Source organism: Thermobia domestica, chromosome 7, assembly GCF_964235325.1.
Source record: "Thermobia domestica chromosome 7, izTheDome1.hap1.1, whole genome shotgun sequence".
Taxonomy (NCBI): Eukaryota; Metazoa; Arthropoda; class Insecta; order Zygentoma; family Lepismatidae; genus Thermobia; species Thermobia domestica.
Genome location: NC_137460.1, coordinates 125621323 through 125640005, shown reverse-complemented (window position 1 = coordinate 125640005; position 18683 = coordinate 125621323). Strand labels below are relative to the sequence as shown.

Here is an 18683-nt window from a genome sequence, read left to right as displayed (position 1 = left end):
ACTACGAGTTCAAAAACGGAACTTGGGATGCTGCGTTGTTTTCAGTGCTTTCGCTTTTTGTGTGAGTGTGAGACACACTGAAAACGAGATAATAAACCATAAAGCTCTTCACTTGAACACTCAATGTAAAACACTGTACAGCGAAAGCACGGCGGACGAGAAAGAAGTTGCTTATTTTGGACAGGAGCCTGAGCAACACACTGACATGCTTAGAAAACACACTTACTATGTCAATTATTCTCATTGTTAGTTTGTTATGCACAAAAGCACTCGGTTCTTTGAGGCTCCTCAGACTAGAAAGCTGATTCATACTTCTCTATTCTATATACTACATTTTCACATGACGAACTTTACAAGCTCACCATGTCTTCCACTCCTGACATGTCCTTCTTGGTTAGCCCATTTTGGACATTTGCAACTTCTTTAGATTCTCCAGCCGCAAGAGGAATCTCATGTCTTCCGGCTGAAAAACACTGGAGAGGTCCACTCTCATGAGAGTGTGTTTTAAGGAAGAAATTATAGACTACCGTGTGCCACTTTCGGAAACATGGATACGCTGGCTCCTAAAAACCCGCTTTTTTCGCTCCATTACTTCATATAATGTATGTTTCTGCACAAAGATGCAGGCCTAACGCTGCTAGTGTGCATCGGGTCTCGTTGGGTGTTCTTACCCAGAGATAAGTTACGAGATAGCAGCCTATAGAGGCAGAGTCTGGTGCACTGAGAGAACATGTGGTGTAGTGGCCTGAATGGAAAGCTGTGTTGAAGGACTGAGACTCTGGTTTACGTTTACTTAAACAAGATCGACAACTTCTTTGGAAGAAAACCAAAGAATGAAATCCACAATGAAAGCAAGAAGCATAAAGTTAATGAAAAAGATCTCCTATAATGAGTATGTGAAAACACTTTCTCACGACAGATTGCTCTGACGCTATCTTCTTAATAGAGTTCAGTTTTTCTCTTTTTTTTCCCTTAACAACTTTCTGATAGTCTTAGGCGGATTTAATCCAGCAGTCACACCAGCAAAACATTTTGATTTCGGTATGTATACAGAAATCGTAGTGGCGTCCAAAGATATGACAAGTCATGGAACTTGTGATGTGTCTTTCATCCGCTGCGTCACTCAGTGCAAAAAAGCATGAACACAAACAGAACAGAAAAGCGTGGCCATATGCCCAAAATAAAGCAAAAGTACCAATGCAAGGTGCTGGAATGTCTGTAGCGAGTTGTTTGTGCGGATTGATATGATGATCTCTTACTTCTTCAGTGCATGAAGTTTTATCGTGTTTGAACTAAAAGCCAAGGAAGAGAAGTTATTTTAAATTTGATATTTCTGTTTTAGTATACTTAATGGTTTCTTAAGGTGAGAAAATACCCTAACTTTCCCAAAACAATTTATTAGTTTTCTAAATTATACTTTGAATATATCAAATGTGGAAATGTTTTGCGCAATGTCATTTATCCCATGAATGAACGTAAAAAGTTGTTTTTGTTTACTCCCACAGATGACAATTATAGTATCAGGAACCACAGCTACTGTTGGGTCTGCGGGTGTTGTAAGTGGTGCACTCGCCGGCACAACTACTGGACTAGGAATAGGGCTATTGGGTCAAATGATTGGTAAAGGAATAACCAGTGGATTAGCAGGAGCAGTGGGGGCTAGTGTATCAGCTGGTGCTATCTTTGGATCTGCTATTGGTGGAAGTCTACAGAGCGCACTTGCAGGAGGAGTTTCAGGAGGTGGTTGCAGTGCTATAGCTAGCACATTAGGTGCTTCTGTACCAGCAATATTCTCAGGACCACTTGGATGGGTTGTGCTTGGGACGACAACTGAAGAATCATTTGCGACTTGCACTTTCGACTGCTGGAAGCCGATTTTGCATGAATATTCTTTGGAGCCATCAAATGGAAGACTGTTGAAAGATATGGTTGAAGACCCACGTATTAAAAACGTAATCGTAAACAGCACTTCTGACCAGAGTCTTCCAGAAATCATTTTGCAAAATAGCTGGGACGAAAAGTTTCGAATTGAATACGTTCTTTTGCCATCCAAGGAAGTATTTGCTCATGCAGTGAATATTCATACATAAAAAACTCACTTAATAAAAATATTTTCTCAAATTATTTGTATTATTTGTTGCTAAAATTAAACGAGATTCCTTTACCAAAAGTAAATTAAATGATAAAAGCTATCATGTACCTTTTGGCTGTATGTGCATTAACCCTAAGTATGTGAAATGTAGTTATAAAGATTATACGCTAAAAATCTGTGAACTTCCAGTGTATGCTAAGTTTCAAAAGTAAATTATCTTTTATCAATTTCATATACAATTACCGCACTTCTAAAATTGATTTATAAAGGCACAAACTATTTGTATGCGAACTATCTTTAATTGTTAGTCGCTCGATTCACCCATACTTATGAATTATTTGAACTTCGACCATATTGTTTTGCTTAGCCAGAATTTTCTTTGATAAAGATGTTTTAGAGAAGATTACGAACTTTTACGATGAAAAGCTCTCGTAAAACGGCGTAAAGAAGTCCTAGGAAAAATGGGCCAATAAAGTGTTTGTTTTCAGGACATCGAAATATTGTCAAATTTGAAATAAATTTATGGTTAAATAAAGATGTTTACACCTATATGCATAGAACAGTGTTTGAGGTCAATTTTCCAATTATGGTTGCCAAAATTTATCTATTTCATTTCACAAGATTTCTATCGAGAAAGTTGTCAACCTTTTTTAAACAGTCTATATCTCTGTCAGTTAAACGTGACGATGTTTCAAAAAATAATACATTTATGAATAAAACGGAAATACTGAGGTTGTACGTAATATTTGCTTATGTAATCTATTAAAACTGTTTTCGTAGATAGCTTATTAGTGAGTTATTGTCTTATTAGCGAAATACTGTAAATTATTTTGTCTGATGAGTGAAGATGAAATCAATATTTTTTAAAAATAATAATGTTTCAAAAATCATTATCTTTGTTATTAACTTTGCCAGTACTGAAATGACTTATGTTATTCCAGCCTTCCATGGGATAATTTTCATGTTTGTTCATATACAAGAATCACTTTGCAGAACTAATTTTGCAGAATGCCTTTACACGGTACACAATCGTAATCTATACAGCACATAATAAAAATAGAAACATATATTACTAAGAGCACATTGTTACTGACATAAAATAAAACTACTCTGTGAAGTTGTTCTAGTTTCTGTTCGCATTTTTATAATATGAACAATTCCATTAAAAAACGAACCATGTCGAAAAAGCAGTAAAACAACTCTACCAATACCACTTCTTGAAAGCTATAACCTTCATTCTTTCAATGTATCGTTTAACTCTATGAAAAATGGAAAAATTACCAATCAATTATGGTTTTACAGGTTGTGAATAATTAATTCTGGAAAGACTTATTTTATTCAGCGTACAGTTGATGATATTGTTTCAATCAAATTGTCTCTATATTTTCCGTTTTCTTAATTACCATTCCGTCTGTTTTTCAACGTGTATTGGGCTCGAGTTAGAATATTCAGAATCGCCAATGTTAACGCACAAATTGTGCTTTTTGATTTAATTTTCGGTAACATTTTGCATAAAGAAGGGCCCTTTTCTATAGGTAGGAAAAGTTGATGTCATATGTCGTGGCCTTTTGCGATGATGTATATACTTGATGCAAACACAACTATTCATTTCTATTTTCTGTTGATAACTGGAAAAGATTGGTGTAGAAGTTCAGTTGTCGTAACCAACATCAATTCTCTTATCATCTTATTTCCTTTATAAGTAACGCATTTTATTTTATTCAAGAAGTGTAAAGAAGTACACTAAATCAATTTTTTTCCTGTCACTTTCATCCAGGTCTCTCGCATCACGAGTTTCTCAAGATGGTTGTATTAACTGCAGGCGTAGTTGCTGCAACAATTGCTACCGGAGGAGCAGGTGCTCCCGCAGCAGCTGGTGCAGCCGTGGGAGTTGTCAACTCAGCATGTGCAGGAGCTGCTGCAACTGGAGCTACCGTGGCCGGATCAGCTGGAGCTGGAGCTGTTACTGGTGCAATTGCAGGTGCAGCTACTGGTGCTACAGCTTCTGCAGCTGGTGCAGGAGCTGTGGTCGGTAGCGCTGCTGCCGGAGCTGTTTCATCTACCAGTGCTGGAGCAGCAGGTCTTGTAGGGGGTATAGCTGCAGGCCCAGTTGGATGGATTGCTCTTGGAGCTACTTCCAATGATATTTGTGCAACTTTCGACTGCTGGAAAGCGGTGGTACACGACACATCTTCCGAACCATCGAATGGAGTGCTAATTAAAGATATAATAACGGACCCACGCATTGCACATGTATCAATGGACAATTCCAATGACAACAACTTTCCAGAATTAATTATTCAGAACATCTGGAATGAAAGGTTTCGCATCGAATATGTCACATTGCCTTCAAATGAAGTTGCCGCTCATGCTGTTCTTTTAAGTTGATATATTCCTTTATCTGACTTTTATTAATTGCTTTAATTGGAGGTGCTGATCAAAGTATTTTTCTTTTCTTACTATCTTCGTTTTCTGTAATAAAACTCACCGTCCATTTTGTATTCTGTCTCTCGCAATATTTCAATTCCTTTTACTGTGTATTTACAGTTGCTTTTTTACTCTTCGTAAATAACATTAAAGTATTAGTAAGATGAGCGATATTACGTGTAGAATATACTTACCTAACTAAGTATTTCAGATGAGTTAATTTCATGTACTGAACGGTATTCATGAGTACACTTTTAGCACACATGTGCACTATTTGAATACTCTTCAGTCTGTATATTGATTTTATATAATATACAAGAGTGCTGTTTATCCCTCATCAGTTTTAACTAAACGCTCATTAATATATATATATTATTACTACTACAATGAGATAAAGTCACTACTTGGAAGTTTTGGAACTAGCTGTGTTAGAAAAGATTTATCAACACTTACAGATATTTATAATATATTGCATGGTTTAAACGAAAATGATTCAAATCTTTAAAAGAGTTGAAAATCTTTGAAATTATCTGATTCGAAACGAGATGAAAATGTTCAATTAATAAATAGAGAAGTAGTAATTAAGTTCATTTTTAGTAAAGATGGATTATTAACTTAAAGAAGAAAATTTACTTCTAAAATGTAATGTGGCCGGGTGCTCTTTAAACCCTACAGCAGAAGACATTCGGTAGAAATATATGGTAAATCAAAAGTACAAAAAAAAAAAAAAAAAAAAAATGAAACCATCGGGAAGGTTTTGGATATTCATATCACAGAAAAAATACAGATGATTGTCATGGCTACCAGAGATTCCTTATCAGACAAATAGTTGAATAATTGTTAAGTACCTTAGACTCTCACTGTTTTCAAAGGGGCGGCGAGTGAATAGAAATTTAGTAATACACATATAGGTTACACAAACAATAAGACGATTTATATCAATCAGAGGATTACTACATACCGAAAGCATAGCGCTAAATGAATTTTGTATATTTATAAATATATCGGTCAGCCACAATCAAATTGTAAAAGTCAGTCACAAGTGTGAATGTATTGGAAACAATTGAAGATGTAATTAAAATATTGTAAATGTTGATAGTAGTGATTCTTTTGTGTGATAGAAATGGAAGTATCTATGTACTTACCTAGTTTTAATCATAGATTGAGGTCTGTACACTAAAATAATAAGTTTAAGCAAAACTCGTTATGTTAATATATTAGGAGTATAGTGTAATAATTTTAACTGAAATTCAATTAAAGTATGAAGTCCATAATGAAAAGTTGTTCTATAAAGTATATTGCTCTAATAGAATAGGCAAGAGAAAGGGGACGCGCAATATTATATCAAACGAGCTTAAAAGTACACTGTAGAAAAGGAATTATTATTAACATTTTTTATTTGTTAAAACATTAATACATGTAATAGGCTATATAAGTTTATTGCAGCGTATTTTAGTCCCTTATTTACTTTAGGAAATAATTTAGAATTTTATATCTTTTTGAGGAATGCCATAGTTTATTAAATAATGAAGCCAAGATTATTGGAAAGTTGCCATTAGCAGATGGATCAGAATATGTTTGAATGAAATGAGGATCCAATTACAGAACATTCTTTGAATTGTTTTAAATTACCATTTATGAATACGAATAAAAATAATAGTGGAAAAAGGATAACATTTAGTATTATTAAATGTGATCTTATGTACTAAAGTTATTCAAGATGGATTTTCTGTAATTAAAAGTAATAATGCATAATGCTGCTTTGTGTAATATATATATATACCGTATTATGAAAATGACAGAATATCAACAATTTATCTTGAAATGTATAAGTCTCAGGTATATTGACTGCCTAGAAAAATTTTAATGATGTAAATGAGGCAGTAAAGTATTTTTGTAAATTTGTACGATTTGTGTTTAATACTAGTCAATATATATATATATTTATAAATGAGAAGTATCGAAGTTGCTTTACAGAAGGAATCATAAACACTTTGAAACAAAAATAATGTTGTACAGGGTAATTATAAAAGCACCTTACCATGGTTTCGTGTTATTCTATGGTAAAGAAAGATGATATGAAAAAGGTAGAGTTACGTATAAAAAAAACTTTATGAAAACAGGTGCTTAATAATAAATATAGTAACTGTTTCTATATTCATATATTATGACTTAATATATGACTGTAATTGTTAGTTTTAGGATGTACTTCAAGTATGTTTATTTTAAAGATATAATCATACAGTTGTAAAGCAGATGATAATGAAATAAATATTAGATTAAAATCAAAATTAATTACTCGAAAAGAATGAGACTATTGTTAGACCATTTAAAGAAAAAGTTATGTTGAGTAGATTTACTTCCACTTTATATTCTAAACGGATGTCAAAAGTACTTAAGAGATCCTTTACGAACTATGACATGGTTATCAAAAACTAAGTTCTTCCTGATATTTAGAGAATATTTAAGGTATGCTGTATTTTAAAGAATGTATTGAATATACGTAGATTGAAAATTATAGCCCATTTCAATTATTCATGCTTCTACTAAAATCCTCGAAGTATAATGTTCTGGCGTACGTGTCATCATTTTAATAGCTTAAATGTCCAAATAAACACAGTTTTATATGCGGTAGATTAACAGTTTCGAATTTAATGAAGTTAATTCAAGATGTACATGATTCACTATTGAAAGTGAATTGATACTATTTCCTTTGATTTTGCGAGAGTGTTTGATAAATCATGAAGTCAGATTTCAGACTTCGATATTCATTTATAAGGATAGTTGCATCTTAAAGATAGAAAGCACTATGTGACACACAATAAACTTGAAAAAAATGAAAATGAAATCTTTGAGTTTTACGTCCCACGGTTATGCCGGTTAGGCTAAAGGAGACGGTGATGATGAGTGATGAATGAAAATGGTGGAATGAAGAAGGTGGGAGGAAACGGGAGAACCCCGAGAAACAATAAACTTGAATCCTGTCTCTTAATAAGATGGACTCTGAGGTGCAACAAAGTAATCCAGGACGCTTCCTTTTGATAATACATTAAATGACTTACCATTAACCGTTGATGATGAAAAATGTCTAATGCATGAAGATGTAAACAATTTTGAAAAGATGAATATGTAAGCAAATTACAGGAAGACATAAGTAGTATACTTAAATGAAGTGTCAAAACTAAAAGTTACGTTAATATAAAGAAATGCTATTATTTAATTTTTCTGACGAGTTTTCTAATAAAACTGATATAAATCATGGATATTATATGAGCATTCACATAAGGCACGGAGCTGGAAGGGAAGTATCAATGTAAGGGTCTGGGTGTAACATTCAGTTACATATTGATAATATTACTAATGAGGCTTATGAAATAATTGGTTTCGTTATAAGGAACACGCAAAAGTGTTACGATGTTAGTACAATTAGTTGGTTCTATAATGATTGGTTCGAAGTTAGTTGGAATATGGATGCATATATAGTATGATACCAATTATAGAAGGCATAGCAATCAAATAGGGATCATCCAAAACAAAATACTTGGATATTTTTGTTAGAAAGAATATCATAAATCAGTAGATTTAGATAGTGTACCTTACAGTCAATATTAAAACATTTTAACTATGAGTCTATCACAAATAGACGGAAAGTATTTGAGTTAACGTTTTTATATAAATTAATTAATGGAGTCTTAGAAAATGTACACTTCTGTTACCAAAAACCTAGACTAACTTCCACAGACTAAGTCCAAAAGTTGAACGTAGATCCTTATGTCCCTTGGGTCTGCTTACAAGGAAAATCTACGTATTTTCCTTTCATTGTGTTATTTATTTATTTATTTAGGAACATAATATCAGATAGAACTGAACGCCACTTCACACTGAAATATCTAAGAAATCTACGGGGTAATGGAGCAGCATGCCACAAATTATGGATCAACATGCGTATCTTTATAAATTTTTAAAAGGTTATATTTTGAGTTTAGCGACAGTATCAGTAGCGAGACTATATGAGATGTGGACCAACAGCTTAACGTGGGATCCGAACCACATGAGGTCCCGCCGGTAATCGAAGCCGGGTCTCCGACGCCAAAGGCGCGATCGCTAACCACTTAGCCACGAGCGAGTTCCGTATTTTTTATAGATAGAAATATGCCATCTGTATATTGCTGCCAAGTAAATATACAAATGGCATGTAGAAAACATAAAATATGACAAAATAGTAGATAGAACAAAAGAACTGGCATACTGCATAATGACAAATTCAAGGCTGCAGAGGATATTATCTTTCACAATAAAAAATGCATATTGTAAGCGGAATAGTATCTTTTGCCCTCACTAAGTAAATTAAATCGGTACGCATGGCTTTCTACCTATTCGTGATTTGCTCATAATCCCTGTCCAAATCGATAAATGCATAATCTTACTTTTCACAGTGCACACAAGTCACTGTAGAAACACAGAACTCAATAAAATGAAGGAAATTAAACTACTTTCTTTCACAACTAGATACTTACGACTATTAGTCACATATTTACATACTAGTTCTGTTACATGATGTTCAGTCGCTCATTGAATTTCTACGAGCTCAAACTTACACGACCACTGTTCGATTCTACGTTTCTTTCGTTTTTCATTAATCAAAAAGTAAATTATGATTATAATATTAAATGTGATTTAATTTTCTATGATTCTTTTTTTGTCAAGAGAAGAGGATGAAATAACATTTTAGAAATGAAGACTACAAGGGAAAAAGTAGGTAAGTCAGAAAATGGTCGAAAATGTGTTAACAGCAGAATAATGTAGCCTGAAAAGTGTAGCTTGCATGGACTAAATCCTACAGTAGTAACTAAGAAATTTCATGCTAAAGATTTCGCCTACAGGGGAAGAAGTAGGTAAGTCAGTGGGAAACAGGGCAATTGTATAAAATCATAAATACTGACTTACCTTCTTTTTTCCCCTGTAGTCTTCAAATATAAAGAGCATTCTAGATTTTTCTATTAATAAGAACTAGAAATAGGTTTACAGTTGAGAACCTTTTCCATTATAGTCCATTAACAGCTACAATCAACGAAATGGATATCAGATATTGGTTTGTCGTCAGCATTTGGCTTCCATCATCTTTATTTGTGGAACCAAACACAACTAAAATAATCTTTTCTTTAGAAATAAAATAGTCATCTTCTAAACAAGGCAGAGAACAACTTGCTGTGCCAGTTCATTTCATACATACGTGGAAAAAATGATACATTTATATTTGAAAATATCGAATATAATATGTCAAACATTATGAAAAATTCTGTTGTAAATTAAGCAATAATTTATACTAACAAACTCCAATGAAAGTGGAAGATATTGAAACAACAAAAATACTCAACCTTATGTGCTAAAACACAAGTATCTTGCGTGCTTACGAGACATCTAATCTTGAATTAAAGTCTCGAAAGAGTCAAGCCTTGAGAAACTTAACACAAGTTTGACGTCTCTTTGACTATAATATTGTCGTTACAAAGTGACTAAAGTAGCGATAAATGCAAGGGGTGGGTCACTGATCCACTGGCTCTTTTCTGATTTGTTTATAAATCAAATTACTACATGTCGGATTTTACGTCAAAACCTAATTTTCATTTGTGTATATCTCAGAAAGAACAAGTGACATCAACGGTTCATTAGCAAAACTTGTCAGTTTAACTGCCATTAGCAAGTATATCCATTAGGCTAAGGGAAGCGGATGATTAAGGCAAGTGAATGATGGAAGAATTGATGGAATGAGAAGGTGGGAAGAGACGAGAGTACCTCGAAAATACCAAGGGACACGATATTGTCCACCACAAATTTACTTGGACGGGGATCGAGTTGAGCTGAGTATGTCCCGTTCAGCAGCGAGGCTATATGAGACGTGAACCTACTGATTAACGTGGAATCCGAACCACATGAGCTCCCGCCGGGAATCTAACCCGGGTCTCCCACGCAAAAGGCGCGTACGTTAACCGCTTAGCCACGAAGAAGCTCCGGACGGGAATCGAATCAGAGACACCACACTCCAGAGGTAAGCGCTCTACCATTAAGCCGCAGTGCCTCCCCCCCGATTCATTAGCAAGTATAGCAACTGATTAAATTTAATAATGTCTAAAATAGTCTACTTTGCTTCTTAGAACCTACCTTTGGTAGAAGCCCCTACATCGAATTTTTTCTTTAGGTTTTTAAAAATATTTTTAAAGGTTTTACAGGATTTTGTAGTTATACATTGGCGTTTCTTCTGTTTGGTACGATTAAGGTTTAAATATGAAGAAAATGGTCTACAAAGCCCCTGTTTGAATACTCGTTTTTAGTTATGGTTGATTTGACAAAGCTGTTTTAGCATGTTCACACGTGACAGTCAAGACACGGCTTATTGCAACTGGACTCCATCATTTACGTCAAACCATAAGACGTTTGGGAGAAAGTCCACATATACGAGTAGTATGAATATGTATTTTTACGAAAGCTATCTTAAGACACATTTTTAATCCACAGTGAGGGAGTGGAATTCAATCCTTCATTCTCGACTGATTCTATACAAAGGCGTTGAAATTATTGGAAAGCCTCAGATACACCAGGCCGGACTGGCCCAGGTGGCTAGGCGGCGATGGCCGCCCAGACAGGGGCCAAATGAAAATTTTAATAGAGGAAGTCACGAGGAAGAGAAAAAATGTAGAGAATGTGTGCGACAACTTGTGAACAGTCACAGCGGCAATCTGCATACTACATCAAGTTCTTCGAGCGTTTCATAAAAATTTTGTTGCGACTCATGTCTCCTATAAAGTAAGAATGGGCCATGCCAGCTTCAAAGTCATGTCGGTACAAGTAAAACCAATAATGAAATCTTACACGCTTCCTATCGCGGAATATAAAAGGGAGCCCAAAGTATAGTGGCCTGACAATACAATTCTTGAGAGTTTAGGAAAAATAACAATTTGAAACCCAACAGAAAGAGAACTGAGATCACTTTCAAGATTTATATCATGGCGTCGAGCCGTCGCCTCTATAACAAGATCCTGTGGTTTTGCCATTGTTGAGACACTTATGAGTATTTGCTTACATCTTTCAATAGTTGCCAATTTTATCAGCCAAGAAGTCGAGCCGCGGTTAGTTATTCAAAGTCTGTTACTGTGAGGTAGGTATGTCCTTATCGTGTCGTTTCGAAAATTACCGTGGAAACAGAGGTTAGTCCTATTGTAACGAGTGGATTATAAATTCAGACTTCTTGAATCTACAGCACTGGTAAGTGAAAAATTAAATTCTTTGTATCGTCATCCGCAAAAAAAAGTTCGCATATACTGTAACTTCCACATTTTCATTAATAACTCAGTTTTCTTAATATATTATCGCTTCTTTGTGCTTTCCTTAACAAATCAGTGTAGTAATGAATAATTATTTATGATTTTTGTGAAAAAATAAAGCAAAATAAGAAAATTATAAGCAAAAAACTGTGATTGTTATGAAACTTTAGTCTGTCAGATAATTACGCGAAGAATATCCCGAGGGAAATTCACTCCATACAGTGCACAGGTATTAGGAGCACTCACAAATACGTAAAATTGAAGGAACAGAAAATAATGTATTTTTGAGATGAACATACAATTCACACTTCACGTGAAATTCCAATATGGGAAATCAATCAATATCTTCAGTTGAAATTACTGAAAAAAACAGAAAATGGCTATTTAAAACTCCAAGTGTAAACCTGCGCTTGGAGCGAGTCTATTTCTAATATCAGAACGCGTTATTTCGTAATATGCCTTCGTGGCCAAGCGGGTTTAGCAATGCTGTTGAAATTCTAGAACCGAAGAGTGGCAGTTCGAGCCTGAGTGCGGAACGCTTTTTTTTCAATATAGTGAAATATTTTTTAAAATGTCTAGTTTGAAGTGCTTAAAAACACAAGACCAGATGAACAATCACTTTTCAAAGCTCAGTCACATTTATTCACTATGTTCATCAATTAGGCTATATACGAAGACACTAAAATGTGGAACGTTAACGATCCTTATTAGCGTTAATACCACATCCGTTATAATGAGAACAGATTTGTGATCTGAATACCAACCTTAAACCATACGTCCAAAATGAAAATTATTCATGTTCTTGATACCTATTGCAACACTCAGTATTGCAATATAGAGTGTGTAATATAGAGAGTGAGAGTGCGAAAGAGAGATAAAATACTGTATACAGGGTGCGGAAAAATTCCCGGAACGGTCCAATATCTCGCGAAGTATAAATATCACCAAAACAAAAATAACACATGTTAAATAGTTTTAAAGAAGCTATCCAATGATAGAAAACACAATCACCTATCCCTACCTCCTTGGGGACTACGGGGGATAACTTTAAAATTTTAAATGGGAACCCCTATTTCTTATTTCATATGTGGATTCTCCAGAAAAAGTGATAGTGATTTGATCAAAAATTGAAAACAGTGTGTGCGAAGATGAAGTTACATGGAATACAATATCGATAATTGTTTTGCAAAGTAGCTTTATGAAGTAGTTCTTAGTAGTAGGGTTATTTACAACAAAAATAAGCCATTTTTGTATTTTCTTGCAAATTAATAAATATGGACAAATGCATTATTTTATGGAAATTAAAATGTATGAATTCGTTATGTGGGTAAAAAAAATCACATGAAAATTTTACTCTGCGTGGAAATCGAACTCATGACCTTTGATGCCGCAGTCCCGTACGCTAACCGCATGGCTCAGAGCTCGACACTGAGAGGCCACATTTTCATAAAGATTTGCCGCCTCCATTTTTTATGTGTCGATTCAAGTGCTATCCGTGAAGGCACTGTTTTCAATTTTGGGTCAAATCACTGTTACTTATTCTGAAGAATCCAAATGTGCAACAAAATATGGGGATTTCCATTTAAAATTTTAAAGTTAACCCCCGTGTGGGAATGGAGGGTTGCGTTTGGTATCATTGGATAGATTTTTTAAAACTGTTTAACATGTGTTATTTTTGTTTTGCTGATCTGTATATTTCGCGAGATATTGGACCGTTCCGGGACTTTCCCCGCACCCTGTATAAGCTTGTATTTTTAATTAAAACAGTTAGTGTAAATCATAATCTGGATTTTTATAAAGTAAATGAAACAATCATATAGAAAATGTATACAGTTTAAAATTGAATTAAATTGCAATTCCAGAATCTGTAACATTATACATTTCTTATTTATTTACATCGAATGTTAACTTATTGTATAGTTTATTGCATGAGTATCAGCTGATATGTAACACAAAATTATCTATAAATTTAATTTAAATAGGAAATGATATAGTTGCTATAAGAACAAGTTTATGAAAATGAACTGTATAATAATGGTTGTATTTGAAACAGAGTTTGCGTAATGGAGTAAATATTTACACCGCCAGCTTTGCAATACTGTGCGATTTAAATTGTCAATCTCATCAATTTTACTTATTTCGCTTGAATGTTTAGGAATTTAGTATAGCATTATGAAACATTCAACAACTGATCTAGTAGTGAAACATATTTAATAAGATTACCGCACGTTACGGTAGATTCCGAGATCGCTCCCAGCTTTGCGAGCACTTGATAATATCTTATTATTATTTCAGATAAAATATTATGTGGAAGAGCTAAATTAAATTAGAAAATGAAATGAAATATTTAACATCCCACTATTACGCCCTTTAGGCGGGAATGTTCTAGATTGCTGGTCCTCACATAGAGGAGAATTTCGATTAGTAACCAGTTTGGTTCTTTTCTTTATCAAATCTCAATACACAATTCATATAGTAATGTCGAGCAAGCGATAGCGAGTGAAGGCAGGTTAACCAGGTTGATTGCTTTCTTCATCACCACTCAATTGGTATACGGACCAGTGTTCTAGAATCCTGCTATTTTAGGCTAAGGGAGAAGATAATTAAAGTAAGAAAAATGATATAAGAATTGGTGGAATGAGAAAGTGAAAGGAAAAGGAAATGCTTTGAGAAAAGTCACGGACATAATGTTGTCCACCACAAGCTTACTTGAACGGAATAAAACCAGAGACCGCATGCACCAAAGGTAAGCGCTCTACCAGTGAACCATCGCGCCCCATAAATTAAATAAGAAAGATAAGTAGTAGGCATTTTATAATTGAATATTGTATGTAAGAAACTTATTGTCCATAAAGATTCTTTCTCTTCAAGCTTTTGTAATTGATGTTGCAAATTGTCCGATGCTTTGCAATGCGGGTCAAAGGAATAAATGCATTTTGTCGGGATAGTATCGTCTGCCCCTTGCTGCTATTGGTGGTATAAAAGTAGTGTTGAGTTGATTTTTAGTTTCTTGTTCCTTTTGTTATGTGAATATAGACTAGACCAAAATTTTTTACTGGTGTTCATTTCAGGATCACTCGGTAGCATGTTTTTAGTGGAGGAATGTTACGTGAATATAGATTACACCAAGTCACAAATATTTTGACAAAGATATACATTTTTATTACACAAATAGTTTCTGCTTTTCCTTTTACTGAAAATGTTTGTTTCTAATAGTGATTTTTCTTCTTATTGTATCCGTGAAAACACATTCAAGACTTTTTTTTAAAATAAGTTGTTTAATAAGGCACTGAAAAGTGTTGGATTTTGTAACACTCTAACACTTAAAAACATAATACTGAGTGATCCTGAAATGGACACCAACAATTAATTTTGGTCTAGTCTATATTCACGTAACACTTTCAACAGCGAGGCTATATGAAACGTGGGCTTACTAATTAACGTGGAAAAAAATAAAAAAAGTATAGTAGCTAGCGCGAGTGTTTTTAGTTATTGTAGTCTCGGGTTCGATTCCCGGTAAGGGTCGATTCAGGTTAAATTTTCAGGGGAGTTTATGGGAAAAACGTTAAAAAATATAATTGCAAAAGTCTGATGCCAGTGTTTTGTAAGCTATTGACAAAATAATAGAAAGACAGGAAAGAAATTCTCTTGAGAACTGAAAGTGAACAATGTTTTCGCATTTATGCTTAATTTGCTACTAGCGTGACACATTAAATTGAATATAATATAAATATTAGACACAAAATTCGCTACTTCACGGTTGATAACATGTTAATGCTAGGTATTGTTAAACATTAAACGTAACACCTCAATTTTATATCAATAAATAACTTAAATAAATAAATAACAAGACAGAACAATACTATTAACCTATATTTGCATAGTATATAAATTAAAAACACGTTGTTTATCATAACGAAAAATGGCTGAACCGTTTGAAATGAATTAACATAGTTAACACCTACCTCGGACTGGGTTGTTGTCACGCCATTTTTATTGAAATGCGTATCCAAACAGAAAAGAGGGGGTTAAAATGTATGCCAAAAATAGAATCTCTCACGTTTGTGAGATGAAATATGATACATAAATTCCTTATTTAAAACGAGTGTGCACGTGTCCGACCGTGTTTAGAAATTTCGGTACTAAATGGAGAAGAGGGGCAATTTGTATCGTTTTTGCTAAATATTTAAGAATGATGACATCGAGATTGTGTCTTGTCTTCACAGCAAAACGGATGAAGCACTTGAAATTATCTTTTAAATATACGGTATTTAGCATTTGGTCCAGTCGGATTCATTAACACATATGTCGTAAGAGGAACAGATGGATATAAACACCTTATTTTAAAATATGTGAGCCCATCTTCCGTTGTCCTTAAAAATCCACTTTTGAGGGGGAAATGGGGCAAGTTCCAAATAAGGCGGTCAATATGTAAAAGTGACGTCGTGTTTGTCTGTCCGATCATCACGGGAAATCAAATCAGCCGTTTGAAATAAATATTTGAATACATTTAGTACTTGGAAGAAAATGGTTAGCTGACGTTCACTAGAAACTTGACAAAACTTCGATACAAATTAGAGGATAGTCAGCTATGCCTAAATCTAATATTGTAGGTGGAAGTGAAAACGACGAACGAATTAACAGCGGATTAAAATTTAGCATTATAAGTCATTGAAAAACAGAATGTGATGCGCGAAAAAGAGAAAAAAAGAAAAGGAAAAACGTAACGTTGCCGACGACAACACACTGGATGGTGCTTATTGAAAGACCCATACACGCTATTCATTAGCTCATTCTTCACGGTTTGGATTGCAAGAAATAAAACTATTTCTTCGTGCTAATATGCCTCTCAAAACGAAATGTTATATTTCTGCAAAATTTGTTTTTCTCACATGACTGGATAATTTTTTAAAAAATTATATTGTGCTGAAGAAAACAAAACCATATGACAAGCTATATTTGATCTGAAGACCCCATGATCTTTACTGCATGTTGTTATTCATTACATCAGCGAGACGTTGTTTGCAATGACACTGATACATTGAGTGGTTTGTTTGAGAAAGTTGCTTGTCTCGATTTTGTTTATTCTTTAGGTTTTTCGTAGAACACATGAAAAAGAAATACATTTTTCGCTTAGATATCCAGGAATCCTGTTTTAACTAATCAGAAAACAGCAATCTACTGGTGAAATGATATGGGGTAATGTGTAGCATTTTGTTTTCACGTTATCGATAGCAGCAAGGGGCACATGAATTACATAAAAAGGGAGTGTGTTGTTATGAACTACTATCTTTTTCAAAAAATCTACGTGTTACTTCGTAGCTCAGGGGATAAGTGAGAGATTAAAATACACAAGTTCGCACGATCGAGTCTTGTCCACTGCTATTATGTTTTTTTTTTCATTTTCATTGTTTAACGGTGAAAGTGACGTAGATACATTTTCATTGGCATTCAAAAAAAAAAGAAGAATGGAAGGGAATACGTAGCCCTGAAAAGGGCTGTTTATATATAAGTGTCTAATAGGAGGTCCAATGACCTTCTACATCGATGACTGCCTGGAGCCTTCTGGGCATGCTTTCGGTAAGTCTGCGGAGAAAGCGTTCATTACGGGAGACTTCCTCCCAGCTGTTTTCAACGATTTCCCATAGTTGATTTTTTGTGGATGGAGGCGGGTTAGGCCAGTTCTCCTTCATCACCCTTTTGACCTCTGCCCATACTGTCTCAATTATATTCATATCGGCTCCACGCGGTGGCCAATCTAGGACCTCTAAATCAGCCTGCTGCGAGAGCCAATTCTGAACTAATTGACACATATGAACCGGAGACCTGTCGTGCTGAAACTGGATTACTCCATCGGGGTAGATAAAACGCACAGATGGCAACATAACATCCCGAAGGATATGTAAATATTGCTCACCTGTAAGACGCCCCTCTACCCTATGGAGTACTCCAAGACACTGTGATGTCATGAAACCCCAAGCAGATACAGATACGCGTCCACAGTGACGTTTGTGGAAAACGTATCTGGGATCATGCCTGGAGCCTCTCGGACGATACACGACTACTGGGCCATTATTTGAGGAAGAAAATGTGCATTCGTCTGTGAAGACAACATGTCTCCAATCACGGTTCACATTTTCTTCCGCAAACTGAAGCCGTCGTCTTATATGCTCTTCCGAGAGGAATTCTTTCATCGCAGCACGACGGGCGTGAAGATTAGCTTCCCTAAGACGCCGTACAGCAGTATCTCGAGAGCCTGGAAAAGCTGATGCGTGCCGAAGTTGTCTGGCTGTCATGTTGGGATTAAGTCGCGCAGCAGCAACAAGCTGGGCATCCTGCTCAGGTGTTGTCACACGACGCCTACCACTACCTCGGCGCCGCATAGTTTCTCCAGTCTCTCGAAAACGCTTTATCCACTTCTGTGCTGTTCTTGGTAAAACTCCACACCTTTCAGCGGCTTGTTCAGCACAATAGCCTTCTTGCACTAAAGCAAGAACACGCTCTTTTCTATTCTCAGCCATTTCTGACTTCTACCCTTTTCACGAGTTGCACGTTGAATGAACACCCCTTTTAGTTGAAGCTATTAAACGACATGCGCAGTTGGTTACTCCAAGAGCTAGTAAGATCGTAGTTTTTATTTGCTAAGAGGCAGAAAACACGTTATTTCGATATATGTTGTTTGACTACAAGGGAGCACTTCACAACTGATTACTGAGTGATAAGATCTGTGGTATTCTGTTCAACTTTCCTTTAGGCAATTTTAAACGTAATAGACAATATTTGTCTGACCTTGTCAGTGCCTGAGGCAGAAGACAAAATCAATGAAAATGTTTTCAACATAA

The 18683-nt window shown here is 35.0% G+C and overlaps 2 protein-coding genes across 3 annotated transcripts in view; one reads left to right on the top strand and one right to left on the bottom strand.

Moving 5' to 3' along the window:
- Window positions 1-7260, top strand: part of LOC145690391 (uncharacterized) — a 33072-nt gene extending 25812 nt beyond the window's left edge. The window contains exon 2 of one of the 2 annotated variants that reach the window (XM_081765231.1): window positions 3870-7260. In XM_081765231.1, coding sequence (XP_081621357.1) covers window positions 3896-4480 — 585 coding nt within the window. In that variant the 5' untranslated portion in view covers window positions 3870-3895 and the 3' untranslated portion in view covers window positions 4481-7260. Of the gene's footprint in view, window positions 1-1505 lie in introns of both variants that reach the window. The other variant, XM_081765230.1, reaches the window with a different exon arrangement.
- LOC145689329 (uncharacterized) lies at window positions 6235-18362 on the bottom strand. Its single transcript, XM_081763474.1, has 2 exons — window positions 17969-18362; window positions 6235-6248 (listed from the first exon to the last, which is right to left on the bottom strand). Exons 1-2 carry the CDS (start codon window positions 18360-18362, stop codon window positions 6235-6237), a joined length of 408 nt encoding a protein of 135 aa, XP_081619600.1.
- Between the last annotated feature and the right edge of the window lie 321 nt (window positions 18363-18683).

Bases quoted from the DNA above. Each gene is read 5' to 3' on its own strand.
- LOC145689329 (XM_081763474.1), bottom strand. From the start codon at position 18,362: ATGGCTGAGAATAGAAAAGAGCGTGTTCTTGCTTTAGTGCAAGAAGGC.